The sequence below is a fragment of the Prinia subflava genome, chromosome 21, assembly GCF_021018805.1.
Source record: "Prinia subflava isolate CZ2003 ecotype Zambia chromosome 21, Cam_Psub_1.2, whole genome shotgun sequence".
NCBI lineage: Eukaryota > Metazoa > Chordata > Aves > Passeriformes > Cisticolidae > Prinia > Prinia subflava.
In genome coordinates, this window is record NC_086267.1 from 7,545,474 (window position 1) to 7,561,873 (window position 16,400).

The 16,400-nt window shown below is 42.9% G+C and overlaps 1 protein-coding gene across 2 annotated transcripts in view; it reads left to right on the forward strand.

Annotated features, from left to right (window-relative positions):
* Positions 1–14,579, forward strand: part of PEX14 (peroxisomal biogenesis factor 14) — a 65,592-nt gene extending 51,013 nt beyond the window's left edge. The window contains exons 4-9 of one of the 2 annotated variants that reach the window (XM_063417109.1): positions 1,605–1,727; positions 5,905–5,990; positions 6,606–6,708; positions 7,976–8,073; positions 11,196–11,287; positions 12,715–14,579. In XM_063417109.1, coding sequence (XP_063273179.1) covers positions 1,605–1,727; positions 5,905–5,990; positions 6,606–6,708; positions 7,976–8,073; positions 11,196–11,287; positions 12,715–13,180 — 968 coding nt within the window. In that variant the 3' untranslated portion in view covers positions 13,181–14,579. The remainder of the gene's footprint in view (positions 1–1,604; positions 1,728–5,904; positions 5,991–6,605; positions 6,709–7,975; positions 8,074–11,195; positions 11,288–12,714) is intronic. The other variant, XM_063417108.1, reaches the window with a different exon arrangement.
* Positions 14,580–16,400: the final 1,821 nt, after the last annotated feature.

Sequence of the window (16,400 nt, forward strand, 5' to 3'; positions counted from 1 at the left end):
TTTGTACTACGCAAACCAGGAATTGCAGTGTGAAAGGCTTCCCATCATTCTATCATTCACATCAGCTTCTTCTTCACAGCACAGCAGGGTCTAAATGGAAACAGTGGTACTTGTCCCTAGCTGCCAAGGTCAGAAGGGTGATCCTAGAGGTGTAATTTGCAGAAGATTTTAGCTTTTTTCTCAAACAGGATGAGAATATGGTGTCATTATGAAACAACAGACACTGTTTTATGCCCTTTTTGCAGACTGAAGATCCTCCATTACTTCTGATGTTTCTAAGTATTAAATATTATCAGATTTGCATGGAATTAGAAGGAAATGCCACATTTGCAGCCAGCAACTAATGTTGTCTCCATCTTTATGAAATCCAGTAGTTGCTGGTGATCTGCAGTGTTGGCATCTGTTTATGTGTTCTACACTGAATAATTTGTAGCTGGTTAAAACAGTTTCTTTCTAATTGGACTTTGCTTTTTAACTCTTTCCTTAAATCCACGTTGTCACCTCCTGCGTTTCTGAGTGTTCTTGCATACACTGGACGTGTGGTGAAAGGTCCCAAATCCCTTCACATGTTCCTCCTAGCAGGGACGCTGGGGTTTATGTGCTTCTGTGCAGGAGAGTAACACAACAAACGATACACAGCATCCAGCTCCCACTTCATGGTTGCCATCTGACTACTAAATTCTTTTTCTAGAGGATGTTTTCTCCTGTTGGAAAAAATAATCCAGCTGTGCTTCCTTCTCCAGAGATGCTGGTCATCGTGAATCCTTTAGCTGCTTTTCTTTTCCCCCTTGTTGGCCAAATTCTTTCCATATGTTGTGGCCAATTACAGATGGTCATCGTGGCATTTCCTGATGGCAGGAGTCTCTGCAGCAGCATACCATGTGTGCAGTGTTACTCCAGCTCTGTGTGAAATGAAATCCAGGCTGCCCTGGGGCAATCTAATCATGCACCAACGGGCCGGGGCAATGCTCAGCTGAAAGTTGGGCTTGGCCTTGTTTTGATCTGTTTTGTTATAGTTTTATTTCCTCCTTACATTCTGTGTCCCATTCATACTAATCACAGTCAGTCCTGATTTTTTTTCTTTTTATTTCTGCATTTGTCATAAAATAAAGCAAATTATTCCCGTCTTCGGAAACGATCTAGACTAATTAGTCGTCTAACCCAATAATTAGTTTTTTGTTTCCCTGTCTGTTTTCATGCATTATTGTTAGTTTTTTCCCCTCTTTTTTTTTTTTACACCATTACAGATTAAAATGAGCCACATTTGCAGTTGATGGTATCTTTTTTTCGGGGGAAGAATGGAGAATTGCAATAGAAAGCTACTTCAAAAGCAGCAATAAACTCAAGGATAAATTAAGGAAATTGAATGAGCCACATTTGGAAGCAGCGTTGAGGCTAATATTCTGTCGCTTAAGGTTAAATTGCAACAGAGAAGGAGAGAGGGAGACATTCCAGTGAATCCAAAATTGGGGAGGCATTACTGCCTAAGTCAGTGCCAAAATTCTTTGCAGCTTGAAAGGGTTCTGCCTGGCTTGAGAATTTAATTATGTGTGCATAAAGTGGGTAAAGGTGCTAAACTGATTTCATTTCCTCTGCTCCCCCAGGCCTGACAGATGAAGAAATCGACCTGGCTTTCCAGCAGTCGGGCACCAGCACGGATGAGCCACAGTCCCCAGGTCCTGCCACACCCCCGCTGCCAGCTCAGCCTCCTCACCCTGTGCTGTACAGTAAGTGCCACTTTCAGAAATGCCTGCTCCCAGTTGCTTTCTGCTGTGGTTTCTGCAGAGATTTCACAGACTGGTGTGCAGCATCCTGGATTTCAGTTCAAATGATGACATATTTTGTGTCCGAACCGGACACCAAATGTTACCTTTGAATGCACTTCGTGGTTGTTGATACCTGTGACAAGATCATGTTACACAGGGAAAACGAGATACAAATGTTCGCTGTCTACAAACAAATGTCATCCGTACTAGCCTGTGACACCTCCTGACCTGAAGGTGGATAGTCAGTGCTGGTTAGATTCTGTCACACTGTAAGGACCTCAGAAAAGCACTTTGTCAACATGGGACTCAGTCTTCCCTTCTAAAATTTGGAAAACTTTTCTCTTTGATCTTAAATAATCTCAGGTGTGACAGCAGAAATTCTGTCTAGACTATGTGGATGTGATTGTATGATTTTTGTATACAAAATACACTCTCAAAGAAATTTTAGAATCCCAACATAATCTGTGTAGACTGAAAATTTACATATATATTTGCATTTTAAAACAAACCTTGCAAAAAAAGTATCTAAGCTCCAAACAATAAAAACCAAAGTACATACCATTAAAAATCCATCAAAAGAAGCTGTTCAGCTCACATGTGTGTCTGGTAGTTTGAAAATCACTTCACTTACCTGCCAAGTATAAAGAATAGGATTTTGTTGCAGCTCTTAAACAGCCAGAAATCCTGGGTACCCCTTTTGAATTTGCTTCCCTGATCTCCTGCTGTTGCCACCACAGTTTGTTCTATTTCTTAAATGCATACCACTGAAATACTTCCTTTTGTACAATTGAACTTAACATTCTAATGTTTTACTGGAAATACCTGTAATTTGTATACATACTTCCTAATTCTTGAAGAGTTAACAAGAAAAAAGCACACTTGAAAGCCATCAGAGTAGCATAGGTCTTGTATGCTGAACCCCTTTCGGGGTTTGGTTGAAGAGAAAGTATAAAAACTTTTTTGGGGAAGAGACAATAATTACATTTCTAGTATTTCAGGTCAATACCATCTCTACTACTTCTCTTCTTGTTCTGGAGGAGTAATTCTGTCTCTTCAGTTTGTACTTTTGCCAAGAGGTGTCAAAACCGCTTAAAAAAAAGGCTTAAAGAAAGCTTGAATTTGATTAATATAGAGAAACAAGACTTTGCCTGACTGATAATAAAACTGATAAATGACATTTGAATTACTTGTAGCAGTAATTTATTACATAAAATATCTTTTATTTGACATGCGATTAGTTGCTGGAAGCATCACTCAATCTGACTAGTTTAAACATGCTCTAAAATGAACCCCCAGTAAAAAACCAGGGCTGTCTGCTATTGGTGTTATGAAATACACTAATCCAGCAGTGAAGACAAAAATCTGACTTTAAATATTTAAATGATTAATTTGTTGGTTTTTTTGTGGTATTTTTACCTTTCTAACCCATATTATTACAAGCAAACTCAGGGGAGTTTCTGAGCAAGGTGTGCAAAGCTGCATGCTTATCATCCACGTATTGGCTGTGTTGTTCCCCATGGTATTTATGGGCTCCATTAATGGAGGTTTTACACCTGCTTAAAAATCAGCTCCAGTGACTTTTTTCTTGCCATTTGGATCTTCTTTTTCCATTCTTGTGTCATCATTATGTGGAAGTCTGTAGAATAAGACTGTTGCCTCTTAAAATTAAAAATGGTAACTAGAATGGAAACTGGTTTTTTTTTTCCCCAACGCCTTTCCATGGATTCACTGTTTTTTTCTGGAAAATCACTTCTTCCAGCATCAGTTTCTAGAGTTTTAAATGTGGGTACTAGGGAAGCTGACCTTAGGTTTGATGCACAAGGCCTAATTACTTGCTGTTAGGAAAGTTAATTCTTAGGTGAATGGGGATCTTAAAAATAGTAAATGTTTATTCTGGAAATGCAATTTACAGTGACTACTGGGGAAATTAAATACACTTAGCAAAAACACAGATTTATACCTTGAGAAAACATTTGTGTCCCTTCCATTTGACTTTTGAAGGTCTCTTAGTAGAATGATTTGTTACTTCTGCAATGTCCAAAGTAACAGGGCTGTCAGAGTTTTTTCGCTTTATTTGAATTTTATTTGTTTTACAAGTGGAGAAATTGAGGATATGCAAACTGTTGGTGTGAGCACAGAGCATAAAAAAGAGAAACTCCTAAGCCTCTCTTCATGCTTTAGATTAGAGAATTGCAGAGAAAAAGAAAAGTTGAGTGTGGATTTTAGGCAGAGCTGTGGCATTCTTCGTAACATTGTCAAGTTGCTGTGGTCAGTGCAGAGCCTTTACTGCGTCCCTCACTTGCTCGCTTCCTCTCTCCACCCCCCTCACTTTTTTTTGTCACAAGACAGATTTCACACATCTCTAAAATGAGTAAAATGGCATTTCAGCTTCTTGTCTTTATAGACTCTGTGAACTTTAGGAAAGATCATTCTAGTCCCTTTTCATTAATAATGAAAACCAGGGGGCAATAAAATGTTCTTAGCTCAAGTATTATAGGAATGGAGGGAGAGATGAGTGAGGTGAAAGGGCAAAGCAGATGGATTCCTACAGGTGTGTCTCCTTCCTGCTCGGAGGTCAGTGGAGCTGGGAGGGAGTTTGGGACAGCCCACCAAGGACAGCTGTGGGCAGGATTCACAGACCCTTGAGATCATTAATCCTGTACAGCAGCAGCTCAGCCTGCAACAAAGTGTATTGTCATAGAAGGATATTTTTAGTCAGAAGTTCAGGGGAGAGAACTGGACAACCAAGAGACTTCAGGTACCAGAAGTGACAGTAGGGGCACAGCACAGAGGGGAAAGTGGGATAGATGGCTGGGGTTCGCAGCAAGATTAGCAAGAGATCATTTTAAATCCTGACATGTACACAGCCAGTTACTGCAGCTTAGCTGACGTGTGTTAACTCATTAAGTTAAAAAGTTATGATAATTTGATCATGTGCCCAAGCTCGAAAACTGCAACTGCAGCAACCCAAAATACTCCTGGTGACACTATTCACCAGTTCTGACAGAGATGCCTTAATTTGCTCAGATTTCTAGCCAGAGGATAATTTCAGGAGCTGTGCCCTAGAGTGTAGCTAGAAGCTCTGAGTGCCAGTATTTGGGAGTCAGACCTAAATACTCCAGACCCTAAGTGCTGGGATTAGGGATAACTTTTGGAATGGAATGCCCGTAGAAGAATTCAGCAACAACCAAAATGGCAATAGGTGAGCAAAGCAGAAAGACCAGAGGCCACCCCTTTCAGCCAGTTAAGCCTCCTAAATTGAGACTTTGGAGAGCATAATGCATTTATGAGACATTGCAGTTACATGGAGACCACACCGGTCTCCCATCTCGTCAGTTCTGCCCACATCCTGCCATTGAACTTTAGGCAGATCATTCTACATCCTCCTTATATTAAAGAAAACCGGGGGCAGTACCAGGTTCCTTCAGGGAACTGCGAGGGAGGTGACAGGATAAGGCTGGTGGAAAACGACAGTTATCTTCTGATTCTGCTGAAGGAGCAGGGCATACCATATCTGTGCTTTCCTCAGTGGAGCCTCTCAGCTCCTGTGCACAATTGTCTGTTAAATATCTCAAGCTTTTATCTGCTTCTTTACCTCTCTCTGTAGATATTTAATTGCATATTTTCTCTCTGCTCTTTATGTGTGCTTTGGTCCCTATTTGTAATTTAAGCTTGAAAGACACTGGATCCTTCCTCATTGAAATGGTCCATAATTGCTGACACAGTTTTCATAAACCCATTTATTGCCCTGATAGATTTCTCTTCTTTCTTAAAACAGTCTCTTCTTTCCTTTCTTCTGCACTCTTCTGAGTCTCTGGCTCTGTTCCCATTTTCAAAAATTTTGATAGTGGAGAACAATAGGTATTCAGGTAAGGAGTTAACCTTAGCTAGTACCAGCCCCAGGGACAGTTACCTGGTTCAGAGTGCCTTCTGCTTGATGGACCCTCTTTAATTGCTGCTGTGATCTCTCTCCCTGTTACACTACAATGCCAGAGGTCTGGCCAGATGTTTAAATGTCCTCAGCCAAAGGCCTGCACACTGTGTGCTAATCATTAGTCTTTTCTCTGATAAAATGGATGTACAAAAATGTTGTCACCTGCAGTTCTGACTAAGATTATTTCTTGATTCTGACCTTTAGGTCCCCCTGGCTCCAGATGGCGAGATTATGGGGCTTTGGCTATCATAATGGCAGGAATTGCCTTTGGATTTCACCAGCTCTACAAGGTAATACGTCCCTTCTACTCCTACACTGTACACTGAGACAAACATGTTATGCTGCTTGTGTCCAAATGATCGTGTTGGTTCCAAGCTGGTGAAGCATCTCTGTTCTCACTTGCACTGCTACTGGTATGATTGAGAAATATAGACACTAAATGTGAAAATGCAGAGTCAAAAAATGGCAAGCAAACAAAACTGGTTTTTAGCTGTGGATCTCAAACGACTAGAAATAAGGTAATTTCCTTTGTGTATGCTCTTGTTGAAGCATATTCCATTCCTAGGATGAGGCTGCAGAAGGTTCCATGGTGGCTAGAGGAGAGTTGTGACCAATTACATCCAGTCCACTCTCTGCAAGGGTGGAGTGAGGCAGATTTTGTGGCTGTGTCCAGACTTAAGAACTGGTTTTCAGCACTCGAAAAATGTAACCACAAAACTCCTCTTCTGCAACTTCTTTTTACACCTGCTGTAGAGGGAATGTCTTTTCTCAGCCAGATGTGTGGATAAATGATCACTGCCTCTGTGATAAAGGCTGAGATTTGGGGGGTGAGGATGTTTCTGGTCGATTAGAGGTAGGGCTTTGCACATCCCTGTTTCCTGAAAAAGTTTCTGTACTCCATGCAGAAGTACCTGGTCCCCCTCATCATGGGAGGCAAAGAAGACAGGAAACAACTTCAGAGGATTGAGTCAAACATTTCTGAGATGAGTGGCAGTGTGACACAGACAGGTAAAGATTAATGACTCCATCAATTCACCCCTCAAAGCTTTTCTCCATGTATCCTCCATTCTGCCAAGACCCCCACCCTTTTCTTTCCCTCCATCTCCACTTTATGTGGTGACTTCATTTATCTGCTCTGAGAATCTGTTCACATTTGCAAATGAAGCCGCCGTCATTTCGGTTTAATTTGAAATTGCTTGTTTACTGTCGGCACGGCCTCAATTAATTATGTTTTTACGGAAAGGCTCCCAACCTCAGAATATTAATAAGGGGAATAAAATGACAGCCTTTCGGAGGGCTGTAAAGTTCATTTTTAATTTCTGCTTCTCTGATGTTTTCAGGGACTTTTTTTTTTTGGTGGTTTCTCCCCACCTTCCATCAGAAAATCCGAGGAAGGGTCAGGAGAGTCTGTAATTACTCTGCCTCTCTGACCTTAGCCACCTCCTATGTTATTGACTCTATAGGGTGTCTGTTCATTACCTGATGCCCTAGTGATGGTCTGGATTAGCTGTTACCTGTCACACCAATAGAGTTTTTTAATTTTATTTATTTTATCAGCTTGTTTTCTCCCTGGATGCTTTGGATAAAGTGGCAAAGTAGAAAAAGTTCTACAGCTGAAGTTGGAGTCCAGCAGAAGTTCTTCAGTCTTTGCTGGGGTGTAGTAAGGGAATACAGGGTGCACTCTTGAAATAAAAGGGGAAAAGTGCAAAGTATGTTCAATTGGGATGAAAAAATCTATGATTTTCAGCAGTAAGTTTATTAAAGATATTGGAGTTGAAGGAGCTGATAGGTTGAGAATAGGGGGATGCTGATTACACTTTTCATTGAAGGGTGAGAGGAAAAGCATCTTTCATTTCTCATGATACCCTAAGGTCAGCCCTGAGAGAGCAGCCTCTTCCCAGACTGGAGCTAGCCCCAGTGTTTGCCTGCAGGAGCCCTGAGATAGATAAATGATACAAACACTGTGTAAGTTCAGGGAGATGAACAAATCATAAACCAATATAATTAAAAGGGAGAGGTTTTAGACGGATATACTGTGGGCTATAGACATCTATACAATGGAAAGATAAACTAGAAATACTGGAGGTTAGATGCAGTGCAGGTAGATTACCCATAGTGCAAATAAATCATATGGATTAAAGTGAGCAGGCGGGCATAGATAAATTAAAAATAGTAGGAATAGAGGCATCTTTGTAGCTAGACAGCAGGAAAGGCGTGGGTGAGTGTGTTTATGTGAATGTATCTCAGTTTAACTCTTCTGGTTTTTCCCTCACAGTGACTCAGTTACAGACAACCTTAGCAGCTGTCCAGGAGCTGCTAATCCAGCAGCAGCAGAAAATCCAAGAGCTCACCCAAGAACTGGCTGCCTCTAAGGTACCAACTTCCAAGTCTTCACCTTTAGAGCATCATCAGTTTTGGAACATGCATGGCTTCTTTTGTGGGCACATGGAAGGCACCTGTTGGGTTCACAACCCTGCCATCAGCTCTGCCATATCTCCAGTTTCTCTGCATCTGACTTCTTCATGGGTGGTGTGGTTAGAACACTGGATATGAATTGGGTACTCACTGAAATACATCTGATTTCAGAGAGGGCTTTACTGTGTAGTTTTAGATGAAGCTGGTATGTCTGAGGCCTCAGACCTGTTCTCAGCTCTGTATCTTGTGCTGCGTTTGAGATGAAATTATTCTGGAGTTAGTCCACGGACCAAAAGGGGCAAAGGCAGTTGTGCAGAGAATTTTTTTTGTGTATGTAACATGTGATTTTATACGTTTGTATTTTTCCTGTGCTCTGTACATCCTGCTCAGCCAAGCATACACTTGAAATACTGTATTTAAGTCACTTGTTCAGATCCAGGTAATGGCCAAACATTCTTACTATTTGGCTTCTTGTTTCAATGGTTTTGGTCAGCTGAGTGTAACAGGTGGGCTCATTACAACCCTGTTAATGGCACACAGCGACCCATTCCCCTTGACTCTTGATCTGACCTTAGCAATAAAACCATCAATTCTGACTAGTTTGTGTTGTTACATGTGTAAACGAAGTAACCACTTTTAACCAAAATTGATTTTCTTTCTGGCAATGAGAATTAGTGCTTTACTCCAAAGTACTTTGCAACCATTGGCCCAAGCATTGTATCAGCCAGGAGCTGTTGACAGGTGAGGCAGGGTGAATGTGAGGCAGTCATGTGAAGTCTTCCTTTGACTCACAAACTTGGATTGTTCAAGGCCAAGATTGTTCACAGTTATCTTGCAATGTTGTGTGTACAGGGAGGTTTTCCTGTGAAACCCTTCAGGCTATGTTACAGTCCTTCACCTGTAGCAGGAACAGTTGTCTTCTCCCCTTAGCACACTTTAATCTCATGCACACCCTTTGATGGTGTAACCAGTGGCCACAGCTGACTCTGTGCCATGCACACTGTACTGAGGAATCCCTCAGTGGCACAGCTGTAAACGCCACCATGAAAGTCAGTTTATGCTCACAACACTGTGCTTCAATTTTCCTTGGGAACTGTGGCCTGACAGTGGCCTGGAGCCAGTCCGGAAATTGGAAAACTGTTTTCAGGTCTTAAGTGTTAAGATTAAGAACACATGTTGAGCTTTAAGAAGGAAAAAGACCATAAGTCTTGGTGGTTTAGAGAGTCTTGAAGAAGTTTTCCTTCCCCCCTCTCTACCCCCTGCACTGAAATGGTAGCACACATTGTTATGATATCTAAACCTCATGTGTACAAAGAAAAACTTGGGCAACCCCACAAACCAAAGAATAAAAGCTGTGTTTTCTCAGCTGTAATGTAAGTTTTTATATCTGCTTTTCAAACTCCTACTGGCATGCTGTAAAAAATTAAAAAGAGGGACTTTAAGTAATTAAAAAACATACATAAAAATTCAAGGCTTGAATTTTCTACAACTGTTTTTAAAGAGACTGGCTAAAAAGCCCCAGATGTCAGATTTTATTTCTAAATCCTAGGCATCTGGCACCATATGTGTTTTGGAAATTTGAGGCCTTTGCAGGCCAGTGAGTGGAAATCACTCCCTTGTTAATGTGCTGCTGTAGCTTTCAAGGTCTTAGAAAGCCAGAACAGTGGCTCCTGGATTCTTGCTGTCTGAGGGCTGGGAGTGTGAATCCTGAGGGAACGCATCTGTGTAAAACACAGCCACTACAGCCTGAGCCTCTCCCAGCCCTTTGGGTTTGAAGCCCAGAAGTCACTGAGAGCAGTGCTGGCTGCAGGGTTACTCTGCAGCAGCTCAAGTCGGTTTAAGGCTAAGTAGGAACAAGCACTTCTGGCTACATCTTGTGGGAACTGCTGAGGAGGAGTTTTGTGTTATTTCAGTTCTGGCTTCCTTTGGTGAGGAGTTTATTAGAATATCTCTGCAGTGATACTCACCAATGTGTTGGTTCCTAATGGCTTTTAGCAGAAGTGAGGCATACCAGGCATGAGTATTCTTTGGCCTTATGGCAACAGGAATTACTGGAGCAAAAGGATGGGATAACCATGGACCATGGGCTGCGTTTAGAAAACTCCCATTTCTCAAGTTCCCAAAAGGGTTAGAAGAAAGAGTGCCAAAAGTATTGTTTGCAGCATGTTATCCTCAGTTACTTACTCTAATTTCTGCCTGATATCCCATGGCAATTCTGATGTTATTCTGACAGCAGCTGTACCAGGCTTCCATGAGTTACTTATCATCTTTCCCCACAAAAGTGCATTCATTACCTGGAAATATCCAACAGAGTGCCTAGTCCAGCTGCTTCTGGAGATATGACCTGGTAACTCAAGCATAGATCTAATTCTTCAGATCAAGTAGAGAAAATTTTTGCAACTTTCAAATATGTATTTATCAGCCCACCTCTAAATGCCCCAGAGTGCAGATAATGGATTCTTTCTTTCATAATTTGGGAGAAATGAGCATATGGTTTTAAAACAGTTGTTAATATATAATATTCAAATCTGTTGCCTCAGCTAAGTTCAGTCACATGAAGGAGTTAAGGACCTGATTCAGTGCAACTCCCACTGCTGTTCAGGATCCTAGTTCTAGTTCTTCTCTAGACATCATTCATAGGTCAGTGCCAAATAATTTGGTTTATCTCTCTGTGTATTGTTCTCTGTCTGATATGTTGGTGGAAAACATCCAATGTGAGCCCAGCTGTGCCTGAATTCTCACAAGTGTTGGCCTTCTGAAAAAAGAAATGGCCCCTTGAGATGCTTTAGCAATGGTTTGTGCATGGGATTGGGGACAAGATTAATTAGTCTCCCAAACACAAAGCAAATATTGAATTGTCTTGGCACCTTGAGACAATTATTATTTCTGGTCATCATGGGGATCTGTTCAAGTACCTCTTAGTGTGGAAGTTGTTTTGCTCAGATCTGAGATTTTAAGTGATAGAGCTTATGTATGTTATAAACTTCCCAGATGAGAGCAGAACAACAGAGGAAAAATGCCATTGGGAACTATCTTCCAGTTCAGACATTGATCTTTATGTCTTGTTTTTCATGTTCTAGGCCACAACTTCCACCAATTGGATTCTGGAGTCACAGAATATTAATGAATTGAAATCTGAGATCTACTCTTTAAAAGGACTTCTCCTGAACCGGTATGGATGCAATATGTGAGCAGACTGTTGTGGGGAAAGTGCTGCTTTCTGGGATTCCCTCAGTCATGGAGAGGAAAGGCATTTCCAACAGGAACTACCTCTATATCCTGTTACTGCTATTTTAATCATACCATTTTGCACTCCACTATCACTTTCTGTTTGCAGGTCTCAAAATACTTTCCAAACTGGCCTTAAATCACAGAGTGCTTTAGGGAATTGATAAGGTTTTTCCTTTTTGTTTGCACTTCCCCCACAGTCAGGATGCCTCATGCACAGTTTGAGGAACTGACTGCATCTGCACCTATATTCTGTTTTAGAAGGTCACTTCCGGGTGTAGTTCAGCTGCCTTGCTCATGGTCAGAGCATAGCCAAGATAAAAAGAATCAGAGCACTCACAGAGGATGGGGTCAGCTCAGCCCCGTTCTGCAGTGGCTGCTGGTGGCAGCAGCAGCAGGGGAGGTGAGAGCAGCTCCTGTTCCACTTCAGTCTCAGGGAAGGCAGTGCTGAGTGTGAGCACTCAGTGCAGGAGAGCAGCCAGCTTTCCTCTGCTCTGCTCCTGCTGCGGGCACTTGCCAGCTGCCCTGAGGGGCCTGAGCACCCCCTGGCACGCAGCCTTTGCAGGCCTTGATCTGACACCTCTTCATACTCCCACTTTTCACATACACAGGCAGGGATGCATGGAAGTGCTACATCAGACATGCTTTTGTGCTTTGCCTTTCATGGTGGATGACTCACTGAGGGCACCAGTGCCCCCCTTGCACTTACATTTGTCCTGTTTGGCACTTGGAATCTCCTGTTAGTACTGGGCATTAGCCTGATAGTATCATATCCTTAAAATCCACCTGGGAAGGACTTGGGGCCAGCCTTCCAGCTGGTGCAAGCTGGTACGACTCCATTCAAGTCAGAGGAGCTGAACCAGTTTGTGGCAGCCAGGACTTGGCCCAAACATGTAAAGTGCATGTTGGGACTGGGAGAAAGGCGCTGGATTGCAATGAGCCAGAATGCAATCGTGGTGTGTCACAGTGAGGTGAGAGCCAGGTGGTGAAATTCCCTGGCTCAGGCACTTGATGTGTCTGACTTCTCGCTCCAGTGGGAGTTTTCTGTACCAATTAATTAGTGATTGTCTTATAAAGGGACACCCATGTCTTTTCACAGGCAGCATTCCTGAGTGCTAGCTTACTTTGTGAAACTGGCCAAATCACATCATTTTAGTGCTTTATATGCCCAGCTGGGATATTTTCCTTGTGTACAGGCTCAGTTGCTGAGTGCTTGTAAAGCACTTTGAGAATCTCTCTGGAGAAGTGAAGTGGCCTTGGTTTTGCTCATTTATGGCAAAGAGGCTTGCAGCTTTATTCTTGCTGAAACCCCTCAGTATTTATAGTAAAAGCCCCTTTCTTTCCTTTTCTTTCCCTCTTCTCCTCCCCAAGGAGGCAGTTCCCTCCCTCCCCTTCAGCTCCTAAGATCCCGTCGTGGCAGATCCCAGTGAAGCCAAGCTCACCCTCCAGCGCTGTTGTTGCCAACCACAACAGCAGCAGTGACATCTCACCGGTCAGCAATGAGTCCACCACGTCCTCCCCAGTGAAGGAGAACCACAGCCCCGAGGGCTCCAAGGTCAGCTGCCACCTGCTCAGCACGGAGGAGGCCACCAAGGCCGTCATCGACGTCACGAGCCAGGTGCGGATGGAGGTGCAGGGTGAGGAGGAGAAACGGGAAACCAAGAGGAATGATGAGGAGGAGGAGGACGATGAGGATGATGATGTTAGCCACGTGGATGAGGAGGAATGTCTGGGTGTCCAGACGGAGGACCGGCGAGGAGGGGATGGTCAGATTAATGAGCAAGTGGAAAAGCTACGAAGACCTGAGGGGGCCAGCAACGAGAATGAGATTGACTAAGACACCCGAGCTGCTGCTGCTGCTGCTGCACATCTTCCCCAGCCTGCTGCACTGCCCCCAGTGCCTCTCCCGTTTTGTGGAGGGAAAAGCTACCATTCCCTGCAGTGATTCTCCCTTGATTGACCTTGAGCAAGGTTGTGATTGCTCAGTGAACAACATGATTGCCCTGTTTCACCACAGGGCTTTGCAGTCTGGCAGTGGCTTCTTCTCCCCTCCCAGCCCTTCTTCCCGTGGGCTGGGGTCACTGCTAGGCTGGCAGACCGATGGCCTTACCATGCACCACAGCTACAGAATATGCCCTCTTACAGAAGCAGTTGGCCTCTTGCTGCATCCTAGAGCCCTTGTGTCCCATTTCAGAAACCAGTCTGTACTGAGCTCCTTGATTTCACAAGCCTTTAATCCCACATGAGGCCCAAACCAGTTCTGTTTCCCAAAATAACCGTGTTATTTCTCAAACTACTTGATACTCTGTTGCGAAAATAAAAAGAAAAAAAAAAAGAAAAAAAAAGAAAAAAAAAAAAGAAAAAAAAAGGAAAAATAACATTTTAAGCTCAAATTCCTCGCCACATCTCAGTCTTGGCTCTTCCAAACCTTATGCCAAGCCTCAATTTGCTGACACTACCTAGCATGTAAAAACACTGAATTTCTGTCCAAAGAAATGTTATTTATACCCCACATGCTTACATTCATCAGAGTGGCCTGTTGGTAGGGACCAAGTCCAGGTGTCATGGCCACAGAAAAATCCATGAGAATTTTTGTTGCTTTGTTGATTGTTGCTCCCCAGTAAAAGGCTTTAGAAGAAGTTAACTACACTCATCCCCATTATTACCCTTCATCCTCCAAAGACAAGGAGCTCACAGCAGATTTTGACATTTTATATTTTATTTGCAGCTGCCCTGAATGAATAAATGAGTAAACGGATGGGGTGAGATCAGATGATGAAATAGTTGGTTAATTCTGAAAATTTGCAATGTTTTTTAGCCTTTTTTTTCTCCCTAAATGAGAAGAAAAATGATCATAAATGGTACCTCTCCAGTGACAGGCACCTGCTTCAGCAAAGCAGAGAGAACAGCTCCAGTTCTGAGGTTTAGCCACTGGCCCTTCTTGCCCAGTCCAGCCTTGTTTTTTGCCCTTTTGGGCCGTACACAAACCAGTGAATTTTAAACCTCTCATTTGCAGCATTGTGTTTGCAGCTGGTAAAATGGTGGTGTCCAATTCACTGCATCAGAGCATCTTAGCAGAGCAATTCTTGTAACAACTGAGTCTCACTGTCCTCACCAAGCAAGTGTGCTCGTCTGTGTGATCATGTATAGATTTCAAATATAAAATATGATTGTATATAATTGTAATAAATATGAGTTACCACTATTTAACATCAGGCTATTACTGGGTTACTGTCGCTCTTATTTTTGGCTCATTTATTTATGCATGTAGGGTGGTCAGGGGAGGGGAAAGGGATGGTTACAGAAATCTGGTACTTCTAAAATGTTTTCCAAAGGACATTTGTGGTTGGTTTTCTGACTGCTCCAGTCCTCGGCCATATCAGCAGGAGGCAGTGGTGTAAGTGCAGTGTAAGGTACACTACAAATAGCTCCAAGAGCGTGGGACTGCTGCGCTGTCTCCCGTGGTGCAGAGGCTGGGGTGGGTGTGCCCTGGGGGGTGCAGGGCAGTTCCTCTGTGCCTCTGCTCCCAGCAGGAGGCTCTGCAGGGTGTGGAATAATGCTTTGTCCTGCTCCTTCCACCAGCAGCAGGAGGTGCTGAAGGGAGCTGTGAGATATCCCATGGCCCCTTCAGTCTTATCTCCAGGAGGGAATGCCGTGCTGGATCCCATGACTGGTCTAACCCTGCCATCCCAGTCCAGAAGCTACTGAAGGAATTGGTCTGCAGCAAGGAAATTGTAGCTACTACAGTTCCATCATTGTTCAGCAGAAGGATTTGGCTCCCTTCTGAAAAATGAGGGATTTACTTGATTCCCAAGTATTTGGGTGTCTGGTACACAGTGACATTTTCCTGCTCGGGGGAGTGAAAGGGACCTTCATATTACTGTATTTAGACCTGCTGCTGAATGTGATGATTTCTCATGCCTTAAATGGACGAATATCTTCCCCAGGAGTGAGTGAGTGTGTGTGTCTCTCTCTCCCTCTCAGTCTCTCTCTCCACTGTTTAACGTTCACAAAGAACGTCACGTTTAGCTAAAACAGGGCAAATTTGAAAGTGTTTAAAAATAAAGGCTTTTCTTAAGAGGTGACACTTTTCACTTCTCCAAGCCAAGAATTCTTGTGAAAAGAAAACACAACAACACAGGGATGTGACGAAAAAGTATTGTCCTGCCTGTATACATTTTATATACATAGAAGGTTTTGAAAATAGAAAGTGCCTGGACAACAGCAGTTGGTGAAATGTGGAAAATATGTTGCTGAGGTATGTGCCTTGCAGAGTGACTTACAGGGTTTATAGTACAAGCATCCCTGCGGGTTCATTTTTCCCCCCTTTTCCTCCATGTTGCCAGTGTTCAATTCTTTTACCTCAGGATTTCTGGTGCAGAGTAAAAGGCAGTTTTCTTTAACTGTGCTTTTCTGTCCATTGTTTTTCTTTCTCACTACCTTACCAATTCTGTAGGTTTTCTGTATATTGTGCCAGTTTTAAAGTTTTTCCTTTCTCCAACCTGATGAATCCCACAAAATCCCATCAGGACCATTGTTGCTCAAAGCATGTAACTCTGTGCCTCTAGCCATTGATGGGGTGTTAGAGTATTTTGTTGAAGAGATCCAACCCACCAGCAGAGAATTTGGAAAAAGCCAGACCTTCAAACCTGCAGGTAGAGTCATGAATCACGAGTTCTATTCCTCTGTGTTGTGTTCCTCCTCTTTCCACCATAGCAGCAGTCGCAGGAAGAGGATTTTGGTCCTCCTAGCCTGACTACTAACTTGTAATTTTTTTCTTCTATTTTTTTCCTAGAAACAAACTTCTTAGCTCATCTGTCCTGTGAAATGCTTGCCTCACTGGCCTGTTGGCACTGTCAATGGCATCTTATTAACTGAAGTTGACCAGGTAGAGAATGTTTTATCTGCAGAATGAGACAGCAGCAGCAGTTCCCGGCTTATTCTACTGCTGTTTTACTGTGTATTTTTATTGTTTTAAACAGGAAGAAGAATAACAGACCAGAGGGCTGAGTTTAGTGGGTTCCTAACATGGTTTCTATAGGTCCTTAATAGCATAT